This window comes from Condylostylus longicornis, unplaced genomic scaffold (assembly GCF_029603195.1).
Source record: "Condylostylus longicornis isolate FDR11 unplaced genomic scaffold, ASM2960319v2 ptg000039l, whole genome shotgun sequence".
Taxonomy (NCBI): domain Eukaryota; kingdom Metazoa; phylum Arthropoda; class Insecta; order Diptera; family Dolichopodidae; genus Condylostylus; species Condylostylus longicornis.
Window position 1 is genome coordinate 1,151,770 of NW_026578008.1, and position 20,105 is coordinate 1,171,874.

The following is a 20,105-nucleotide window of genomic DNA, read 5'->3' on the forward strand; positions in this document are numbered from 1 at the left end:
TATACGTTAGTATACATTTGTATGTATATATATCTAATAATTAGTATTTAACCAATCACAGGTGTTTTAAGTAAATAATAAACTCAAAAACAGAAACAATAGACAATAAAACTAACAACGAAAAAAAAAATCGAAAAGAAGGTAAAAATAAAAAACCGTTTATTTTTACATATTAAGTATATAAAGATACTACAATACTGTTATACATGTACAATACTTTTATATAAAATAGTAATATAATTTATACAAACAGAATATTATAAGAAATAATGAAAAATTCTCGACGAGTTTCACATAAACGGATAAAAATTTTATTTAATTTTCATATCCGTAGGATAAAAATATTCTCAGTGTGTGAGTTTTTAGATATAAATGCTGCTTGGATTTTCTTTACACATTAAAAACTACAAATAAAGGCGGAGTTTACATCTACAAATTCTGAAGTACCAAATATAACAAAACTGAAGTACCAAATATAATAATACTCGTATATTCTTTAAAAGAATTTCAAATTGGTAAATTTAACACAAACACTATTATAAAATTTAACAGTTATCCGTGTAAAATTTAAGTATTTTCAATGTATTCTTCTTGTGTTTGTGTTAAATTTTTTGTGCAATTACACCAACGTTTATTGTTTTGGATAAATAAAACAGAGGAACAAAAGAGGTATGCAAAAGAATCAAAAAAATTATTATACAAAGGACTATAAATTGATATATTGAGAAGAATAGAGAAGAAGAACGAAAAAAAAAAATGTAGAAAACCAGGACAATAATTTAATAACAGTTCAGTAGAGATTGCGCAGTGGTACTGTTTAGACGCAATACAAAATCGACTCCTATTATACGGGATTTTAAAGAAATGTTAAATTTGTTTAATTATGTTAAATTCATTTTTATGTATACGTAATATAATTAACTATTGTAATTTTGGAAAAATAATTACGCATGTTTATATACATATATGTTTATAATATATTAAAATTGAGAAAAGTGAATTATAATTTTATGTATACATATAGTGTTGGTTTTATAAATATATAATTATTTATTAAACAATAATCACTTAATTTTAAAATATAAATAAACAAAATATTAATTTGTACGTTAAAATCAAATTTTTTTTTCGAATATTTACAATTGTAATACCTAATTATTTTATATGCAAAGAAAATTAAAGTTTATATAAATTTGTACATAGTTATTAATAACATTATTAATTAATTATTAATAACTACATTTTGAATAATTATAATTTTGTAAGTTAATTTAATAAAATAAATAAATAATTTAAAATGGTTATTATAAATAATAATCAATTTAATAATTTTAATAATGACAATTGTGAACGTAATTACATTCATAATAATAATAATAATAATAATAATAATAATAATAATAATAATAGCAACAATGATAGTAATAATTACAATAGTAATGTGATAATTATTGATAATACAACAACAAAATCACGTATTAATATTGATTGGGATATTAATGATACATCGGTACCATTAACAACAATTTTTGATGATTTTTGTGAATGGTCAAATGGTCATTGCCGTTTAATATATTCATCATTAAATGATGATGCTAAAAAACATTCATCTGGTTGGGCAATGCGTAATACAAATAATCATAATGTTAATATATTAAAAAAAAGTTGTTTAGGTGTATTATTATGTTCAGCAAAATGTAAATTACCAAATGGTGAAAGAGTACATTTAAGACCAGCAATATGTGATAAAGCAAGAAGAAAACAACAAGGAAAAAATTGTCCAAATAGGTAATTGAAAAAACAAAGTAATAAAAGAATATTTTTCTATGTTTAAAATATTAGTGGCAGTAATTAAAATTGCTTTCATTTATTCTTAATAAATTTGAATATTATGATTATTTACGGAATTTCTGAGAAAATTTAAAAATATCGACTATTTTACTCTGAAATTTTGAATATAATTGGGAATTTGAAAAGAACATTAATGAATTAATATTTATTAATTATGATAAGCATGTATAATGTAAAAGTTTATATTGAATGAGTGCAATTATAATACAAAAGTAATTTTATTGAATTATTGTGGAAATAGGGTTTCAAATAATAATATTTTAAATTATTAATATAATTTAAATTTTGTTATACATGAATTATTTTAATATTAGAAATTAAGTACGAGTACTATATTTTTAGAACAAAATATTCTGTTTAGATATAATCGCCTATTTTTTTGAAGTTTTTGCATATATTAAAAGCATTTAACTTAGAAATAAATTAGAATTTATACTTTAAAAATTCTAAATTAAAAAATATAAAAAATCTAGTTTTCAAAATCTAAAGTGCGTAGCAATTTTAATATTTTCCAAATCAGAAGAAAAGCATTTTTTACCTTAAATAAATGTATCGAATCAGAAATTAATAATTATAATAATTTTTTTAAAAATCTCTAACAATAAGTAGATACTTCAAATAATATTTTTATTAATTAAACTATTTCGGAACAATTATATTTTATAGAACCGGAAAATACTAGAATATTTTTTTTTCTACTGGAATTTATACAGGAACATTTGAATTCTATTAGAATTAAACATAAAATATTTAAATTAATCAAAGTGCATAAATGTACTGAAGAGAAATTTTGATATTATAGAAAGTTATCCCAAATATATTCTGAAAAGAATAAAATAGTTGTATAAAAATATTTATTAAATTTATTAGAGTTTATAAATTGGGCTTTTTTCAAAATTTCGCTTGTTTCATTAACAGGCCCCAATGCATAATTTTATTCTGGAACAAGAAACAAATATTCCTTCTGAATTGAAATTTATCAGTTTATTAGTTGTAAATGATTGTTGACTAAAAATTTAATTTCCAACTATTTTCATTATACCTATTTAAAAATGATTTACAAAATCATAATTAAAAATTAATCGACAATAAGTTGTCAACTACATAGGTACTTTAATAATTTTATTACCCATAGTTACAATGATAGAGGTAGAAAATCTTAATAAACTGTTAAAAATTTTGTATTAAAAAAGTGTTCACACAACAATTTCATACTAACTTTGGGTTTCATTAAAAATTTCAACAATTTAATGGGTCATAAATGAATGGACTTTCGAAGAGCGGCATGAAATTTTTTACATATGACATTTTTTTGTTCATAATTTTTATTACTTAATGTGTGTGTGTGTGTGTGGTCTTTGCGGTTTTAAAAAGTGTTTACATTTGTTTTCCTTCCTATACGTTTGATTTTAATTTATTCGAATATTTCGCTTAAACATCTATTATAAAATTACTGTAGGTATTATGGAAAATTAATTTAAGTTAATAGATCTGTAAAGATTTTTTATTAACTGTCTAGTCCTACTTAATAATATTTATAGTCCACACATCCTTTCTAAATTAAATTTTAATTGATTTTTGCTTTTTAAATATTTTAAAAGGGGAAACCACAAAATTTTAATATTTTACAAACCCTATATACATTTTATATACATATTTAACACTGCATTTATATGCAATTTTTTATTTCCTTTATACTAATTTTTATTTATTTACTTATTTTTATAGAAATTGTACTGGACGCTTAGTTATACAACCATGTCGTGGTCATTGTGGTTATCCGGTAACACATTTTTGGCGACAAGCTGGTAATGCAATTTTTTTTCAAGCTAAAGGTACACATGATCATCCAAGACCTGAAGCAAAAGGATCATCAGAATCAAGAAGAATATTAGGATTAACTGGTCGTCGTGTTAGAAGTTTAGCTGTATTATTAGCACAAGATTCAGCAATAAATAATAAAATACGTAGTTTGAGAGGACCAAATAAACGTAATAAAAAAATTCAGAATGAATTGCAGCAACAACATCAAAAAAATGAAATTATTAGCAATAATAATAGCAATAATATTGAATTTCAAAATAAATTAAATTATTCATTAAAAAAGAATACAAAATTATGTTTATGTCCAACACAATCAATGTGTATTTGTACAATAAATATAGCAAATCTTAATAATACAATAACAGCAGCAACAACAACGAATTCATATCAATTAAATTTACAATCATCATTAGAAACAAATATAGGACATTTAATGTATTCTCAGAATAATTTACAGCAACAAAATCAACAATCTAATAATAATTTATTAAATTTAGATACAAATTTAACATCCGTCCAAACATCATCAACTAATTCTATACCAAATTATATTAATCATAATTCAATTAACACTACAAGTAATTATTATCACAATCAGCAGCATGAGCATAATCAACTTCAACAACAATCAAGTCAACAGTCTTCTGATAACAATTATGGAAATAATGAAAACTTTTATTATAATAATAATGACTTATTAAGTCATACAGCATCAACACCAGCAACGTCATCAAATTTATCAAATTTAAACAAATGTTTATCTGGAATTAATGTTGAAGAAAATTCTCCTTTAATTACAATAAGACCATCAGTAGAGGATTCAAATAATTTTATAACATTGAATTCAAATCGTAATTTATCAAATCATATTTCTATGAAATATGAAAGTTATGATGATAATTCTAGTTTAACAAGTAATTCTAGTATATATGATGATGTATTTTATCAAGGAGTTACAAAAACAACAAATACAACAATAGAATCAACAGCAGGATATAATAATCCTAAAAATATTATAAATTGTAATAATGGAAATTGCGATAATTTATGTAATCAAAATTTGCCTACTGGACCAACATGTATTACAACAGAAAATACAAATAATGGAAATAATATTATTTTTGATAGCCTATTTCCATTTTATGATAATAATAATACTGAATTATATGGTTCTAATAATAGTATACAACAACAATATGAATATAATTTATCGTCTATGTCACCGTCGACATCATCAACAACTTTATTACATAATGATTCAATTTACAACAATAATAATTATGATCATATTAATTATAATTCATCATCAGCTTCATCTAGTCCTGAATATTATTATAGTAATTCAGGTAGAAATAATATATGGAATATACAAATGGATACACAATCAAATTCAAATGGAAATACATTATCATCATCGGGATCATGTAATAATAATATTAATAATAGTAATAATGATTACCAACATTCGACAACTTTATCACAATTTGCAGATGTCGGAATTAATGTATTTTAAGAGAAAGTAATCGAAAATATTATAAAGAGTTATTGTTATTATGGTTTTTCAATAATAATAATTAATTCAATAATAATAACTAATTCAATAATAATTAGTTTTGTTGATTAATAATAAATTAAATTTGATTTTTTTAGAATCATTACGTAGTTCATTAATTACACAGTTAATGTAAAGTTAAGAAAAATCATATTTTTCTTTATTTTTAATTTGAAATGAACAATATTAAAATATTTGTAATAAAAATATAAGAATTTGTAAAATAATAAAACATAACAGGCCTATATGATCCAATTGAAGATCTAACTTCAATTTAATTTATTCAGCAATACAATTTATGTTGATGAATAAGTTCATTTTGCGCTAGATCTGTATTTCAGTAGTCGTCCATTTGTTCGAATAATTTTTGACTGAAAATTTATATCATATGAATTTATTTATGAAATTAACTTTTTGTTCAATATTTTCTTTATTTTTTTTGCTCAATTAATTAATTTCGAAATTCAGTTTACTTTTTAATTAATTAATTTTATATTTAATTTTTTATGGATTTTCTTTTGGTTTTAATATTTCTATGTATTTCAAATATCATCATTATTACTTTTAATTTTTAACATTGAAAATATTTGTATGTGGTAATTATAGTGGTAGTTTCAAAATGAAAGATTTAATAACTAACCAAATATGATATGATAATTGAGTTTAAATCAAATTAAATATTTTCTCCACACTTATGATCACATATAGTAATAATGATAATAACTAATATAAGCATTATAATTTTAGGTATCTAGTCATTTTACGCCTAAGACTTAAATTCCTTAACTTTAAAATTAATTAATAATTTGTCTGTATAGTTATATAATTAAATTTCAATTTTATGATTTATTTTTAAAATATTATTTTCCTAATTTCAATATGATTTTGTATTTAATAATTATATTTATGTATAAGAAAGTTGTTTGATTTTGAAAAATTATTGAAGTAAATAAGAAAATTAGGCATTAGATCCAATTTTGATCACAAGGAAACTGATATTATTCAATCGATTGTATATTTTATAAGTATAAATGTAGAATAGTTTTAATATAGAATAAGAATTTTAAGGATATTGTATCATAATATAAAAAAAAAAATTATATACTTAAGTAGAGTAACTTTTAATAAAAGTTACAAAGTTTGATTTATTGCTTTATATACAAGAACAAATTTATGCCAAATCAGAAAAAAAAATATATAGAAAAAACAAAAAAAAAAATACTTTATTTAATAAAAATGAAGTCATTAAAATTTTAAATTACTGTTTTATTATGCAATATACTCCAAAATCTAGTGATTATTTTATTAAAAGTATATAAAATAGAAATTATTAAATTGGTATATAAAATAAAAAATACATGAGCCAATTGTCAAATATTGCATATACAAAGTATGTAATGAGTATGCTTGCATATGTAGTTATTTTAGAAAATTCAGTTCTAATGTAGACCCAAAGACTTGTGATTGTAAGAAGAGCAAACTGTGAGCCTCTGGTGTCTTAGTTTAGTTAATATTTTCAAAATTATATGTTATAATTTATTTAAATGACTTTCAATGTTTTATATGTATAAAAAAATTAAATTTTATACATTAAAATCATGTAACACAATTATATTGATATCAAAAATTTATAATTATTCACTATATAACAAAAAAACATTGTCAATTCATCAATATTTTAAATTATTAACAAATTATTAAATTCATTCTGATATCAATTGAACTTTCCAAACAATTTTTTTTTATATACAAACTATTTAAAAGTCATCGATAATATCTTATAAGAAAAACATTGTTTAACACCCCATTTAAAATAAAACGCGAAATCGGAATCAACACAATATTATATTCTAGCATAACACACGACTCACAATTTAAAATTGAGACAAAAAATTCATATTTATTTGCATATAATACTTGTGTGAAGACTGAAATATTAGACTATATTTAGTCCTGACAATTCAAATTAATTCTTATTTTATTTATAAAAGGATATAAAAACATAAATATTCAAAAAAATTTGCATAATGAGAAATTGAATATTATACCTTTAATATTTTTTAATACACTTTAATAATAAAAAAAAAAATTTTTCCTTAAATATTATAACCTTGAAACAAATTAGCTCATTATAATCCTTTGGGAGAATATTGATTCGAAATAAAAAAAAAAAGCAAAAAAAAAAATATGCACATTAATTATTTAATAGTGACATGCAAAATATGCTTTTAAATACAGCACATTAATATTATCCTTGAGAGGGTTAATACGAAGATTTAGAAGAGAAGAAAAATATTATTTTTTGCAACCCATTATACTTGGTTATTTATACTCTTAAAAATAGAGTCAATTTCTATCACGAAATTTCACCCGAATTGTAATTTTTTTGAAAACAATACGTTTTACAAAAGTACGGTCTATCTTTATATTCAGAGTATTACATTAAATGTAACCTAATCTTATACATATAGATGTCAATTATTTTTATTATACAAAATAGAACGTACGTAAAGCTAAAAAAAAAAAATAAATAAAAATTTGCATAAAAAGGATAACACAACGCCTCTAAATAAAATGAATGGTAATATTGTGTAAGGACTATGTTTTGTAATTATTGATGCTCTTTTTGCATTCCTTTTTTCAATTTTGATGATTTGCACTATACACACACTTATAATATTTATGCTTGCATACGATACACACTTATAACGTAATAATTATGTTTGCATATTGCTCGCAGGCAGATATTAAAAACAAATTTCCGTGTAAAAAAATTATTATTAGAATTAAAATGTTCTGCAGCTGTAAAATTAAAATTTATTAGACAATTGTATGCAATAAATAAGGATGGCCAAATTAAAATTTAATAATGGTTGTTTCTTTTATAAAAAATATTGTTTAAATATAATTAAAACGAATTATATAAAATATTACAACGTTAACTGAATTAAGAAAATAAAGAATTTTAAGAGACTGGTTATACTTTTGTTCCAATCATTATTAGTATCAAGATAAAGGACTGGATTCTGTAGGTATTGGTTTTTTTCAAATAACTTAATTATATTGATCCATGAACGCTATTAAAAAGAACACTACCGACTAAAAATTTTATAACTAAATGTAACTAAAAATTTTATTCCAAAAATACGAGTATTCTAATAAATGTTAAAAATCCACTTAAAGAATTAATTTTTAAAAAAATTGCCATTTGTATGAGTAAAAATATATTAAGTCAGCGAAATTAAATTCAGCGATAAAAGTTTTAATCCTTCTAATTAACTATTCTGATTAGCTTTGCCTATAATTGATATGCATAACGTGAGGAGTTTTGCAAACACTTTAGAGTTAAAAGTCTAATGAAACCAGCGAAATTATTTATTGAATCACTTACTTAGGTAAGCGTAATTATTTATTGAATCACATAATCCTTCTCCTCTTTAACTATAATTTGAGTGGTAGAACTGGAATAGTCAGTAGTCGACAAGTAGAGATCGATATAAAGCCTGTTCGTACATCTGACTATTTTAATCGCCAATCATATATTTTTATTATGTATATTTTTCGAGTGAGAAGAATTATTCCACATCTCGTTTTCTTCTAAGATGTATACAAAATTCATTCACTTTCACAATTTTAATTAATAAAATAGAAATATTATAAAATTTTTACAATAACTTGTACCATCTCTTCATCATGAAAATTAATTAGTTGAAAAAATATTTTAGAATTTAATTTATATTTAAATAATTATTTTCTACTTGTATAAAAATAAAATAAATTTCAAACACTCAAAAGCAAAATAAGACTACGACATAATTTTCCTCTTTATAATTGAATAGTCGGTAATTATGCTTTTAATTTCTTATCGCACAAAATTTATGATTTATAAGTACTATATGTAGTATATATAGACTCTTCTCTTATAAGTACAGTGGAAATATTATCTCTGTATTTACAAAGTGGTAACAATTTTATAATAGCTCTCATATTATCAATGACATTATCCTTTTTAAATTATCCTTATTTTATACTTTTTTATAATATTAACTATCATAGATATTTGCAGAGTAAGTATTAAACATAGAGATAAATAACAAAGGTGGGAATGATAGCAAAATTTTTATATTTTTACAATAATAAAGGATTCTTATTACAAATCCTTTATTTTTTTAATCTGTATCACTTCTCTTTTTATTTACCCAATATTTTGTAAAACTTATATTTTTGAAAATTTATTCATTGTTTTGATAGTTTTTTATTCTCCTTTTGTAATTTTGAATTAATTTTAATTTTTATCTTATATTTTGTAATGAAAATTTTTTTAACTTCCGTAACACATCCATCATTTTATAAAATACGAAAGAATATAAGAAAAACAGCAATAATATGCAAATTTTTTTTTGAATGCTGATATTCACAAATAAAAGTATTTAGGGTGATTTATTTTATTTATTTAATATAGAATATAATATGGATTATATTATTTGAATAAGGTTATAATTATTAAAAATATTTGTTAATATTTTGTTTGATAAACGAATAAACCGTATATTTTGGGCATTTTTAAGTAGAGAATCATTGATAGTTTACCAAAAACGTCACAGCCTACCTTCAATTAAAATTTAATATTTATGAATAATAAAAATTTTAACATTAGCATTAGCAGTAACAAATTACATTCCTTATTTATTAATCATAATTCAATATTATTGGGTGTTATATAAGTAATTTTAATGTCTGCAAACAATCCGAATTTGCTCTAATGCAATATAGAATTTAAGGTTGTTTTGAAGTATTGAATTGAATTCAAATTGATTTTATTAAATATTATTTTTGATTTCATTAAACGAATGCATTTATTATATGGGATCTAATTATAATTATATAAAAATTAATAACAATTGATTTAATACCTAATAAATTTAAATATATAGTTGAAAGTTGTCAATGTTACATTTAATTTATGACCCATTTTCTGAATACAAATCCATGAATTGAATTGGAAATTCAAAATTTTTTTCAATAAATACAATTAGCTTATTTTTTTTTGAATTTCAATAAAAACCAAATAGTTTGATCCAAATAAAGGGAAAGTAAATTAAGAATATTCAATAACCGGATGTGAACTATACTTGAATTTTAAAATAAATTCTTATTGATCATCTCGTTCATTTACTACATCTATATGAGAATAAATAAAAAGTGCAATCAAAATTTAAATAAATATTAAGGGGTTCTTCCTTTTTTACTAATCCGATTAAGAAAACAATTGATTGATTTTAAATTTTGTATATAAGGATTTGTAAATATTACAAAGCGATTTTTTATTTTTAAATATTTTCAAAACATGGTGAAAGTGTAAAAAAGGTTTTTATATTTAAACTTAATTTGCACAATTACTTTTGCAAAAAAAAAAAAATAAAAAACCATCCTTAAAAAAGGTGAAATTTGAAGTGTGTGCAAAAACAGATTTTTAAATATAAATTTTGAATTAAGTATTTAAAATAGGATTAAATAAATGAAATAAAATAAAAATTTTTAAGTGCGGTTTTTTGATTTACAAAAGTTTGAGGTAAAAATTAAAAATATGTAGTCTATATATTTTGATATTAAAAAAAACTTATATGCCCTATGGTACAAAAATTCATTTAAATATTTTTGTATTACCAGGACTTAAATAAGTTTGTAATTTAGTGAAAACGTATATATAGTACAGTACACTTAGAAATTTATAAATTAAATTTAATCTAATAAAATTTTATAATATTAGCTTTGATAATTATAAATCACTTTGAATACAGCAAATTGAATTTGCCTTTCAATAAACATTGTTCCTGGGGTTATTGTTTAGTTATTAGCATTGTTCAATTAGTGCTAGTTTAGCCCTTTTGATGAGCCAGTTAAGAAATTCTATCCGTCTAACTAGAAATATTTCTGATTTACATACTTAAAAGATTTTACATATTACAAAATATGTGTTTTTATTTAAAAATATATTAATTTTTGGAATAAAATCAATTCCAAAATTTAAAATTCTGTACGGGAAAACAAAATTCTTTTCAATAACACCCCATCAGTTCAACTTTTTCAAACAGCATCACAATTAAATTAGAATTGATTTATCAAAAAAGTATTAGTTTTTGATTTTAGAAACGTGTTAAATTTTTCATTCTATTTAGTAATTGTAATATATTAATATAGAATTTTTAAACATATACATTATTCCGATATTTATTTTAGATTATATTTTTTAGTTGTTGTTTCTCAAAATCCAAACCACCTGAAGTCTCTTTTAAGAAAAAGACCCAATATATATTATGTACACTTTTAATAAAGTTTTGGTTTTATTGTTTTCAATATTAAGTAAAATATGTTGTAATTCAAGAAAATTTTAAATATTGAAATTTAAATTTAAAATTAATTATTAATTATAATAAAAATAAAAGATAACAATATTTACGATCAAGTATGTAACAATATATTACTAGACTTTTTTTCTTTTTTTTTTTTTTTTTCAATTTTTTAATACACATAAAAATTAATATATTATAATTTAAATATATTTTATTATGGCCTAATTACAGGTATATTTTTAAATTTAAAAATATGATTTTTTTTTTACCATTTATACAAAAATAAGAAAAAACAATAAGAAAAATATACATAGTCTGTATTTGAAAATTAAAAGCTTATATTTTTTTATATGAATTTTTATTTTCATAGTTAATTAAGTATTTATTTTCAGCTTATTCTGGCTTAATTTCATTCCTGTTCCCTCTTGGCTTTGTTGCTTAAGTTAATGTGGTTATAATGATGCGTTAGGTGTGTGTTTCAATGCGTTAAATGTTTATTTCAATTTATTTTTTTTTTTTTTTTTATTTTCGTTTTTAAATTTTTGTTTTTTGGAAGATTTTGCATTGGTTAATTTTTAAATATGAAAAAGTGTAAAAAATGAAAAAAAAAATTTTTTTGACCAAATATTTCTGTTTTATATTATAATAATTATAATATTCATTTTTGTTTTCAATTTCTAAAACGTAGTTTTTTCATTTTGAATTTCGTTTTTCTTTTTGTTTCTTTTTTTGGTTCAAAGTTATTTTAGGTTTAAATATTATCGAATTATCTAATCAGTCATTTGGAGCAATGAATTTATAGTTGTATCTTTGTTACCACGATTCGCTTCAAAAACAGACTTTACAACTTCTTTATCAATATTCGGGAACATTTCTTGAACCTAAAAAATTTATTACTAATAAAAATTTTTTTAATATCATTTTAATATGATTATTTACTTGTTTCATATCTTCTTCATTTATTTTAACTGGTGCAATTGTAACTGGAGGTGCCACTTGCGGTTGTTGTGGTGCTACAAATACAGGCATTGGTCTACCAGCTACATTTGGTACCATAGCTACAGGTAAAACAGCTGGAGCTTGATACATATATGGATGTATTGATTGAGCACTAAAACTCAATACTAAATCTACTTGTCCTTCAATACCATCACCTTGTTTACCACTTAATGGATACCATTCTTCATGTGTTTCACCACGTAAAACATTTTCAGGAATTTTTATTTCTGTCCATGCTATTAATTCATCCATTTTAAAACTACATTCATCATATATTTCAATTGAAATGGAATGTACACCAGCTGGTAATTGAGTTTGTATAACACGATTCCATCTTGGTGTTTTACCACCATTTGGATCTGTTTGTGTTTCATATACAAAATGACCAACTCTAACCCTTACATATGGATCCATTCTAGTTAAACCATAATTACGTACTAATTTGGCTTGAGCAACTGTAATACTCAATCTTCCAACAATATTTGGTGCCTAAAATTTTTAATATAAAAAGTATATTGAATGAAATTAATTTACAAATGCACTAAAAAAAAACAAAGAAAAAATTACCATATAGGGAGCAACCTGTTGTTGTTGATAGAGTGCCATAGCTGCTTGACAATCTGCAGCTTCTTGAATTTCTCTGGCTGTATGTATTCGAAGAAAATCCGTTGGAAGTGGGCCAATTACCGCCTATAAAATTATAATATAATTAATTTTTTTTTTAAATGAAAATAAAAGAAATTAAGATGATGTGGATTTTTATTCAATGTAGTATAGATATATGTTTGTGCGGGCTTTGTATATCCCCATACAAATACGATCTATAACATTGAGAATTGGAAAATAATGTTTATTTATTTTAATATTCGATTAAAAAAAGCATCTGTTTTGATTCTCAGAAATATTGAGAATTTTTTACTAACACCAAAAAGGTAGATAAGTAAGTAAACATTTCACTTATTTACACATGAGTCCTCCAGTCTCTTCATTTCCCAAATATGCACACATTAATATTACAAACACATAGTATATTTTCAATGAAACTACCTACCTAATTAGATTAACTCTGTGCCTACCTACAACCATTTAACACTTAATAAACTAACAACAAGCCGTGTAAGAAATTTATAATGAATTAATTTAGAAATTAGAATTTAAAATGTATAAAAAATCAGCTTTCATTTCTCATAAACAAAGTTAGTATAACCATAATTTAGTTCCTATTTGAAATGAAATATCCATAGATATATTTTTATTGGTACATTTGTACTTAACTAGATATATACAATAATTTATAGAGTTACGCTCTAATAAGTAGTTCAATTTATATCAAACCGCAAATAAAATGAAATTGGCAATAATAAAATATACAATTGCAAAAATTAAATTTCTTGTTTTTTTCTCTTACGGAAATATATACACATATGCATATGTATATCTACATAATTAAACGTAAGGCTTCTTCAGAGAAAAATATTTCAAATTTTATAATGTAGATAATTCCTATCCGCACTTCATCCTTATTCCATAAGCAGATCCATAATAATCTACCATATGACTCATGTTATTCAACTTTTTTTTTAATAATTCAATGCATAATTAAAATATTTCACCATTATATTAAAATTTCAAGAGAATTTCTTTTTGCGTTTCAGTTAAAATTCAACAATAATAGCAAAAACTTAGTATTAATGAAAAAAGTCCTGGTAACCTTTGTGTTGGCAAACTTTTTTTTTATAATTTTATTCTTACCCTTTTCCATCTTTCTTCTTTTGTATTTTCTGTTGCACTAGCCATTAAATATTTTAAATAATTTCCTAAAATTGTGAATTTTTATATTCTAAATTTTCTTTCTTTCTTTGTATAAATCAATTTGAAACGTAATTTGTAATGGAATTTTTGAAAAACAATATTTTTCTTGCAATAATAATTTTTTTTCTATGTTGTCATCGATTCTCCGAGACTAATTTTGACATTATGTTGAAAGTCAAATTTTGACATTAGAATAGTATTGAAATTTAAAAAATCGCTTAAAGCAGATAGTGGAAATTATGTTTTTACATGGGATATTATGAAGAGAATTTTATTTATTATAATTCACAATTTCTTTAATGGAAGTACTAAAATTGTAAAAGATAATTGTGAATTCCAAATAAAAAAATTACCATAGGAAAATGTAATGAAATAATTTGGAATGAAATTGTTGGGATTTTTATTACGTATTTGTAATTTGTGGTTTGAAAATTGTTAACTAAAAAGGCAAAGGACATAATTTTTTTAAAAATTAAATTAAATTGGATTGTTAATGTTATGAGCATATAAAAATAGAGATAAATGTCCACAAAAACATTAAATTAAATCTTAAAATATTTGTATTACTTTGGATAACCAATTTTGGCTGCTTGTGTCGATTAAAAACAGTAAATTCAATGGAGCAGCATATACGCTTATGTACATATTGTATAAGTGTATATGTATGTACATATGTATATTTGGGAAGGTAAGTACATTATTGTAAGTTTTCGTCTGAAATATTTAAAATAAAATAAAATTGTAAAATGTGACATATATTAAATATACTAAATACTTACTATTAACACTTCTCTTTATTTATAGAATAACCAGGCCAGACTTTTGGTACACGCTCTTTAAAAAACTATAGAGTACGGATTAACCTATTTGTAAATGGCGGGAACAAAGTTATGATTTTTATGTATACATAATGTAGACATAATATTCATAAGTATATCTATGCATAGATAAATAAATTGCGCCTGATTCTAATCGCATAAAATTTATGGGAATGGGATATCAATAATATAAGTAATAATGGATGAATTCTTTCAATTATTGCTAAACAGTAGTGGTGGAGTTACGGCTGATTATTCAATCTGAAAAGGTACTAGTGAGTAAGTCTATACTTATGTCAACTTAATTATTTGTAGCTTTGCATAAACTGGATAACAAAATATATCAACCCCATCATACTAATTTTGATAATGAAGTAAGCATTTTAAAATTAAAATGGTAAATCATGAGCCATTTAAATGAATTTTCTCCAATTGTGATGTAACATTGTACATAAGACACATGTATGTCATATTTTCATAGATGCCGCCCGTAATTAGGCTGATTTTCTATTGAAAATGAAATTGAATCTGCTTATTAATGATTACAATTCTATATGATTATAATATGCTTTTCCATCAAAATCCAATAAATTGGTTTATGATGCATTTCAATGTATTTGTTATGAAGAAGCATATTAAAAATTTCTAGTTTTCAATTTACTATCATTATTGGATATTCCAAAGCCAAACAATTTTATTACTGGTGATAATTACCTATTGCAATTGTGTGATTTTAATTCACTATTCCATTGCATATGAATACTTTATAAAACACAAACGATACTGCATTCAATAAAATGTGTAATGCTAAAGAATTTCATCAATGGATTGAATAAAAAAAAATGCACAGTAAAAATTATAAAAGAAATCATAATTATTTGATCAAGACGTAAAAGATAATGGTACTTAACACAAGTTTGCAATCATCGCATATAATCAGTATTAATTTGATATCTCATTCGATTGGCTTGTGATTTTTATTAAAATTTTAAAATGTAAAATTTATCTTTTGATTATAAATAACTAAATAAAAGCCGCCGGTACTCATACGCTTATTTGTTTGCTTTTTTTTCCATTTTAGAAAAAAAATTTTATTGCAATTATTCTCTGGAGGGTGCACATCATGGCAATATTTTCAAAAATAATTGATTACAAATTGGATTTATATTTGAATTATGGAATTTATAGCAATTTTAATTGCAGTATTTGGTGACTAACATATGTAAATTTGCACACAAAGTACACATGAATCAGTTTGTGTAACTATTACATAGTAATTGTTGCAACATAAAATTAACAAATAGCACGTGCTCATTATTGATCATGTTGATTATGCTACTTATAAAATTATGTAAATGATCTTATGCTTAAATTTTATTATGCAATTAACTTTAAATCTTTGGAATCACTTAACTTTTGTTGAAGAAGTCATTAACATTTAGATATTCAATATTCATTAATGTTGAAACTGCAGATATACTCATAATCATAGAGGCATATTATGTGTTTAACTTGGATTAACCAATTTATATTATCGTTTAATTGAATTCTCAAGAAGCTAAACTGCATAATTAACGTAACAAAATGCATATTAACTTTACTACTAATTTTATTGTATTTTATTCATATTTCGCAGTTCCCTCGCAATTTTGTATATACGAGTACATAGTGAATAAATGTATGTAATAGTTTTTGGATATTGTTTATTATATAGGTTTTTACATCAAAATATATAATTGTATTTACATAATGTGCGCATCAAATAACTAAAATATTAAAGTTTTGTTTACATAACGTAACAATTTACTTGAAAACTATTTTTTTTTTTATTGATTTTAAAATAGTAAACGCAACCACGATTTATAAAAACACGATTTCACCTACATTTTTACAATACATGGATAATGATTTCTTGTGCAGTGCATATATTATGGAAGTTAAGAGAATTATGACTGGGAATACAAGGTGTTTTACTAATATTGGAAAAAAAATTTAAATTATTGTGTCTTAATAATTTGATTTTAATCAGTAAAGCAAAGTAGGCATCCTACTTACCTACTATGTATTTTTTATATTGTGTATTTTAACAATAAAAATATAAAAAATTTAATTAAAAAAATTTTCTAAAGATTTCAATTTTAGTTTATAAAAAATTTTAAATCATAGCATTTATTGTAAATAAGTCAGTCAGTTCGTGAATATTTCTTTTCTAAATTAAATTTAAAAATTATATTGAATATAAAAATGGAATTTTAAAATTGAAAAAAAAATTTTTTTTGTTTTTTGAATTAATTATTGAATTCGAAGATTACAAGTTTGCGCAAAATAATGAAAGATAAAGAATAAGTGAATCTCAATATAGACGAACTAAAGAAAATAAAAAATGTTCAAAAAATAAATTTGGAATTTTTCGTAGAATTTTCCAGAAAATATTAGAAAAGGACAAGAACTAGAAGCATCAGTCAAGTAAGTGGAATTTATTATTATATAAAATTTTATTAATTAATACAAATTTAATAGTCCCCATATAATTTGCAAGTACAATGTCGGATATTCATTAATTGGTCGTAATTGGTCGTAAAATTGTTGAAGCATTCATTGAATTTTTTTTATTTGTAAGGCAAATACAAGGGTATATCAATATACTAAAGATAGATTTACATTATTCAACCTTTAGTTCATTTTTTAAAAAACATAATAAGTCTTTGCTCTAGTATCATCTCGTTTTGTAGTAAATTTTTTTCCTAATTTTTTTCTGTAATACAAGAAGTATTAGGAGTATTCTATGAACATGATCTCCTTGAGCTCGCCTTTCGGGTTCTTTTCTATTTCTTTTAATCCTCTAATTTATATTGTCTTTTTTAATGCCTTTATTTTTTGATAAATTTTTGTTTTTTTAGACTTTTGATTGTGGACCTACTATTATTTGAAATTTAATTTTATTGATTGTTTAATTATGATTCTAAATTTAATTTTAAAAGATTTTGATATTTACTTTTCTTCGTAGTAATTTTTAAAATTGTTGCCAATTAAATTATTGTCAAACAAATCTGCCGACCCGACTAGGAAGTTATCTACGATTTTCTAATATTTTTTAATCTTGTATTCTTATATGCCGATAATTTGTAACTGCGGTTTGCATGTGTAGTTACAATTTTTATAACTTTATTATATTTTTCATTTATTTATTAAACATTTTCATTTATTTTAATTTTAGCTTTAAATTAATTAAATAATTACTGATATTAGTTTATAATTATTATTTCCACAAAAATTAAAATCAAAAATTATTTAATAAATAAAACATCAAAATTTTTAATAAAAATTAATTAAGTACATATACTTAATTTTTTGGGCATTAGTCATGCAACTATATTTACTTATGCTAAATAAATGTTAGTCATGCTATAAAATAATAAACAAAAAATTTAAATTAAAACTTATAATTAAATGCAAAATATTTATGTATATGGAACTTAAAATTTTATTTTTAAAAATAAATTATGAATTAATTAAATGGTTTTCTTATATATCAATCATAAGTTGTAACCTATAAAGCTGGAGTTTATTTATTTATTTAGAAAAAAATTTTCAAATATTAAAATAAGTTTAAAGGTGCTCGTTAATTGTAAATATTTTTTTTCTTCTTACTCGTAATCATATACCGCTTTGAAAATTAAAATTAATTATAGAAAATTAAAATATAAAAATTTTTCCTATACTTCAAAGAGCCTTCAACGCACAAAACCACACACAAATAATTAAAAAATTTTTTTTTTTTTTCTTGTTTATTAAAAAGTGGAAAATGAATTGCGGAAATTTTATAAAATAAAAATTAAAATATAAATGGTCATCACATATTTATAGACTCATTTATAGACAGAAACCACGCAACGCAACTAACTATGCACCTACCTACCTATATGAACATTATATTTTTAGCGTGTTTTTAAATAATCACACTTTACTGTTCAATTTTAAAAAAAAATAATATATGGGTGAGTTAAGATTGAGTTTGTAGTGTGTTGTGTTAGGGGGAGCTAAAATATACTTGTTTACCATTACTAATTATTTGTTTTATTCCGTAGTAAATTAGTTAAGTACCTTATGTTATACTATAGTTAAAATATTAAAAAATTTCATATGCATTATTAGAAAATAAAAAAATATGTAAAATTCATTCACTATGAAAATTCATCTGTGTATAAATTGAAATTAAAATGAAAGTAAAAGTTATTTTTTATAATAGAAATTGAAAATGGAAGAAAAACAAAAAATTTATTGAAAATTTCTTTTGATAAAAATTTCAATTTCTTTATAGGATGCAGATTTGAAAACTTGTTTAACTTGTTATTTAAAATTCAACTACAATATATGGTTTACTTTATATGACTATTTGTAATTTATATAAATTTTGAATGAATTCATGCTGTGGAATGAAGCAGAGCCTTTTTAAAATATGTTAAAAAAATTTGAATACAATTATCTTAGTCTCTTTTATTTTAATACCAAATAAAACCAAAAAAAAAATCATGTTTTGTAAATTGGTTTTAACTATTTGTAAAACGAATTAGTAAAATCCTTTTTAAACCACATAATATATATAAATGTAGATTTATATGTTTGTTAAATCATAAGATAGCAAGGAACTGCCGATGTATATTGATATTTGCAGTAGATGTGCATGTAAAAAGATAGGAAAAGAAATTGTCTGTTGAAATTTTAGTTCTGGTTTTTTTTTCATTATACTATGCTATTTTGGAATTTGCAATTAATTAATGAATTTAATTGATATATCATATTTTGGTCATTATGGTAGTCGTATATTTTATGTTAATAAAAATTGTCGTACGATAGAGAGTGTAGCTGTAGTACTGTATAGGTATTTTGTTTTAC

The 20,105-nt window shown here is 22.2% G+C and overlaps 2 protein-coding genes across 2 annotated transcripts; one reads left to right on the forward strand and one right to left on the reverse strand.

Moving 5' to 3' along the window:
• The first annotated feature begins 580 nt into the window (after positions 1-580).
• LOC129609455 (transcription factor glial cells missing-like) lies at positions 581-5,188 on the forward strand. Its single transcript, XM_055521368.1, has 6 exons — positions 581-669; positions 1,423-1,788; positions 3,580-3,870; positions 3,959-4,001; positions 4,133-4,737; positions 4,858-5,188. Exons 1-6 carry the CDS (start codon positions 581-583, stop codon positions 5,186-5,188), a joined length of 1,725 nt encoding a protein of 574 aa, XP_055377343.1.
• A 6,516-nt stretch (positions 5,189-11,704) lies between these two features.
• On the reverse strand, positions 11,705-14,540 carry LOC129609467 (toll-interacting protein-like). The gene is made up of 4 exons (XM_055521382.1): positions 14,332-14,540; positions 13,147-13,269; positions 12,520-13,068; positions 11,705-12,461 (listed from the first exon to the last, which is right to left on the reverse strand). The coding sequence occupies exons 1-4, from the start codon at positions 14,374-14,376 to the stop codon at positions 12,351-12,353; spliced, it is 828 nt and encodes a 275-aa protein (XP_055377357.1). The 5' UTR covers positions 14,377-14,540; the 3' UTR covers positions 11,705-12,350.
• Positions 14,541-20,105: the final 5,565 nt, after the last annotated feature.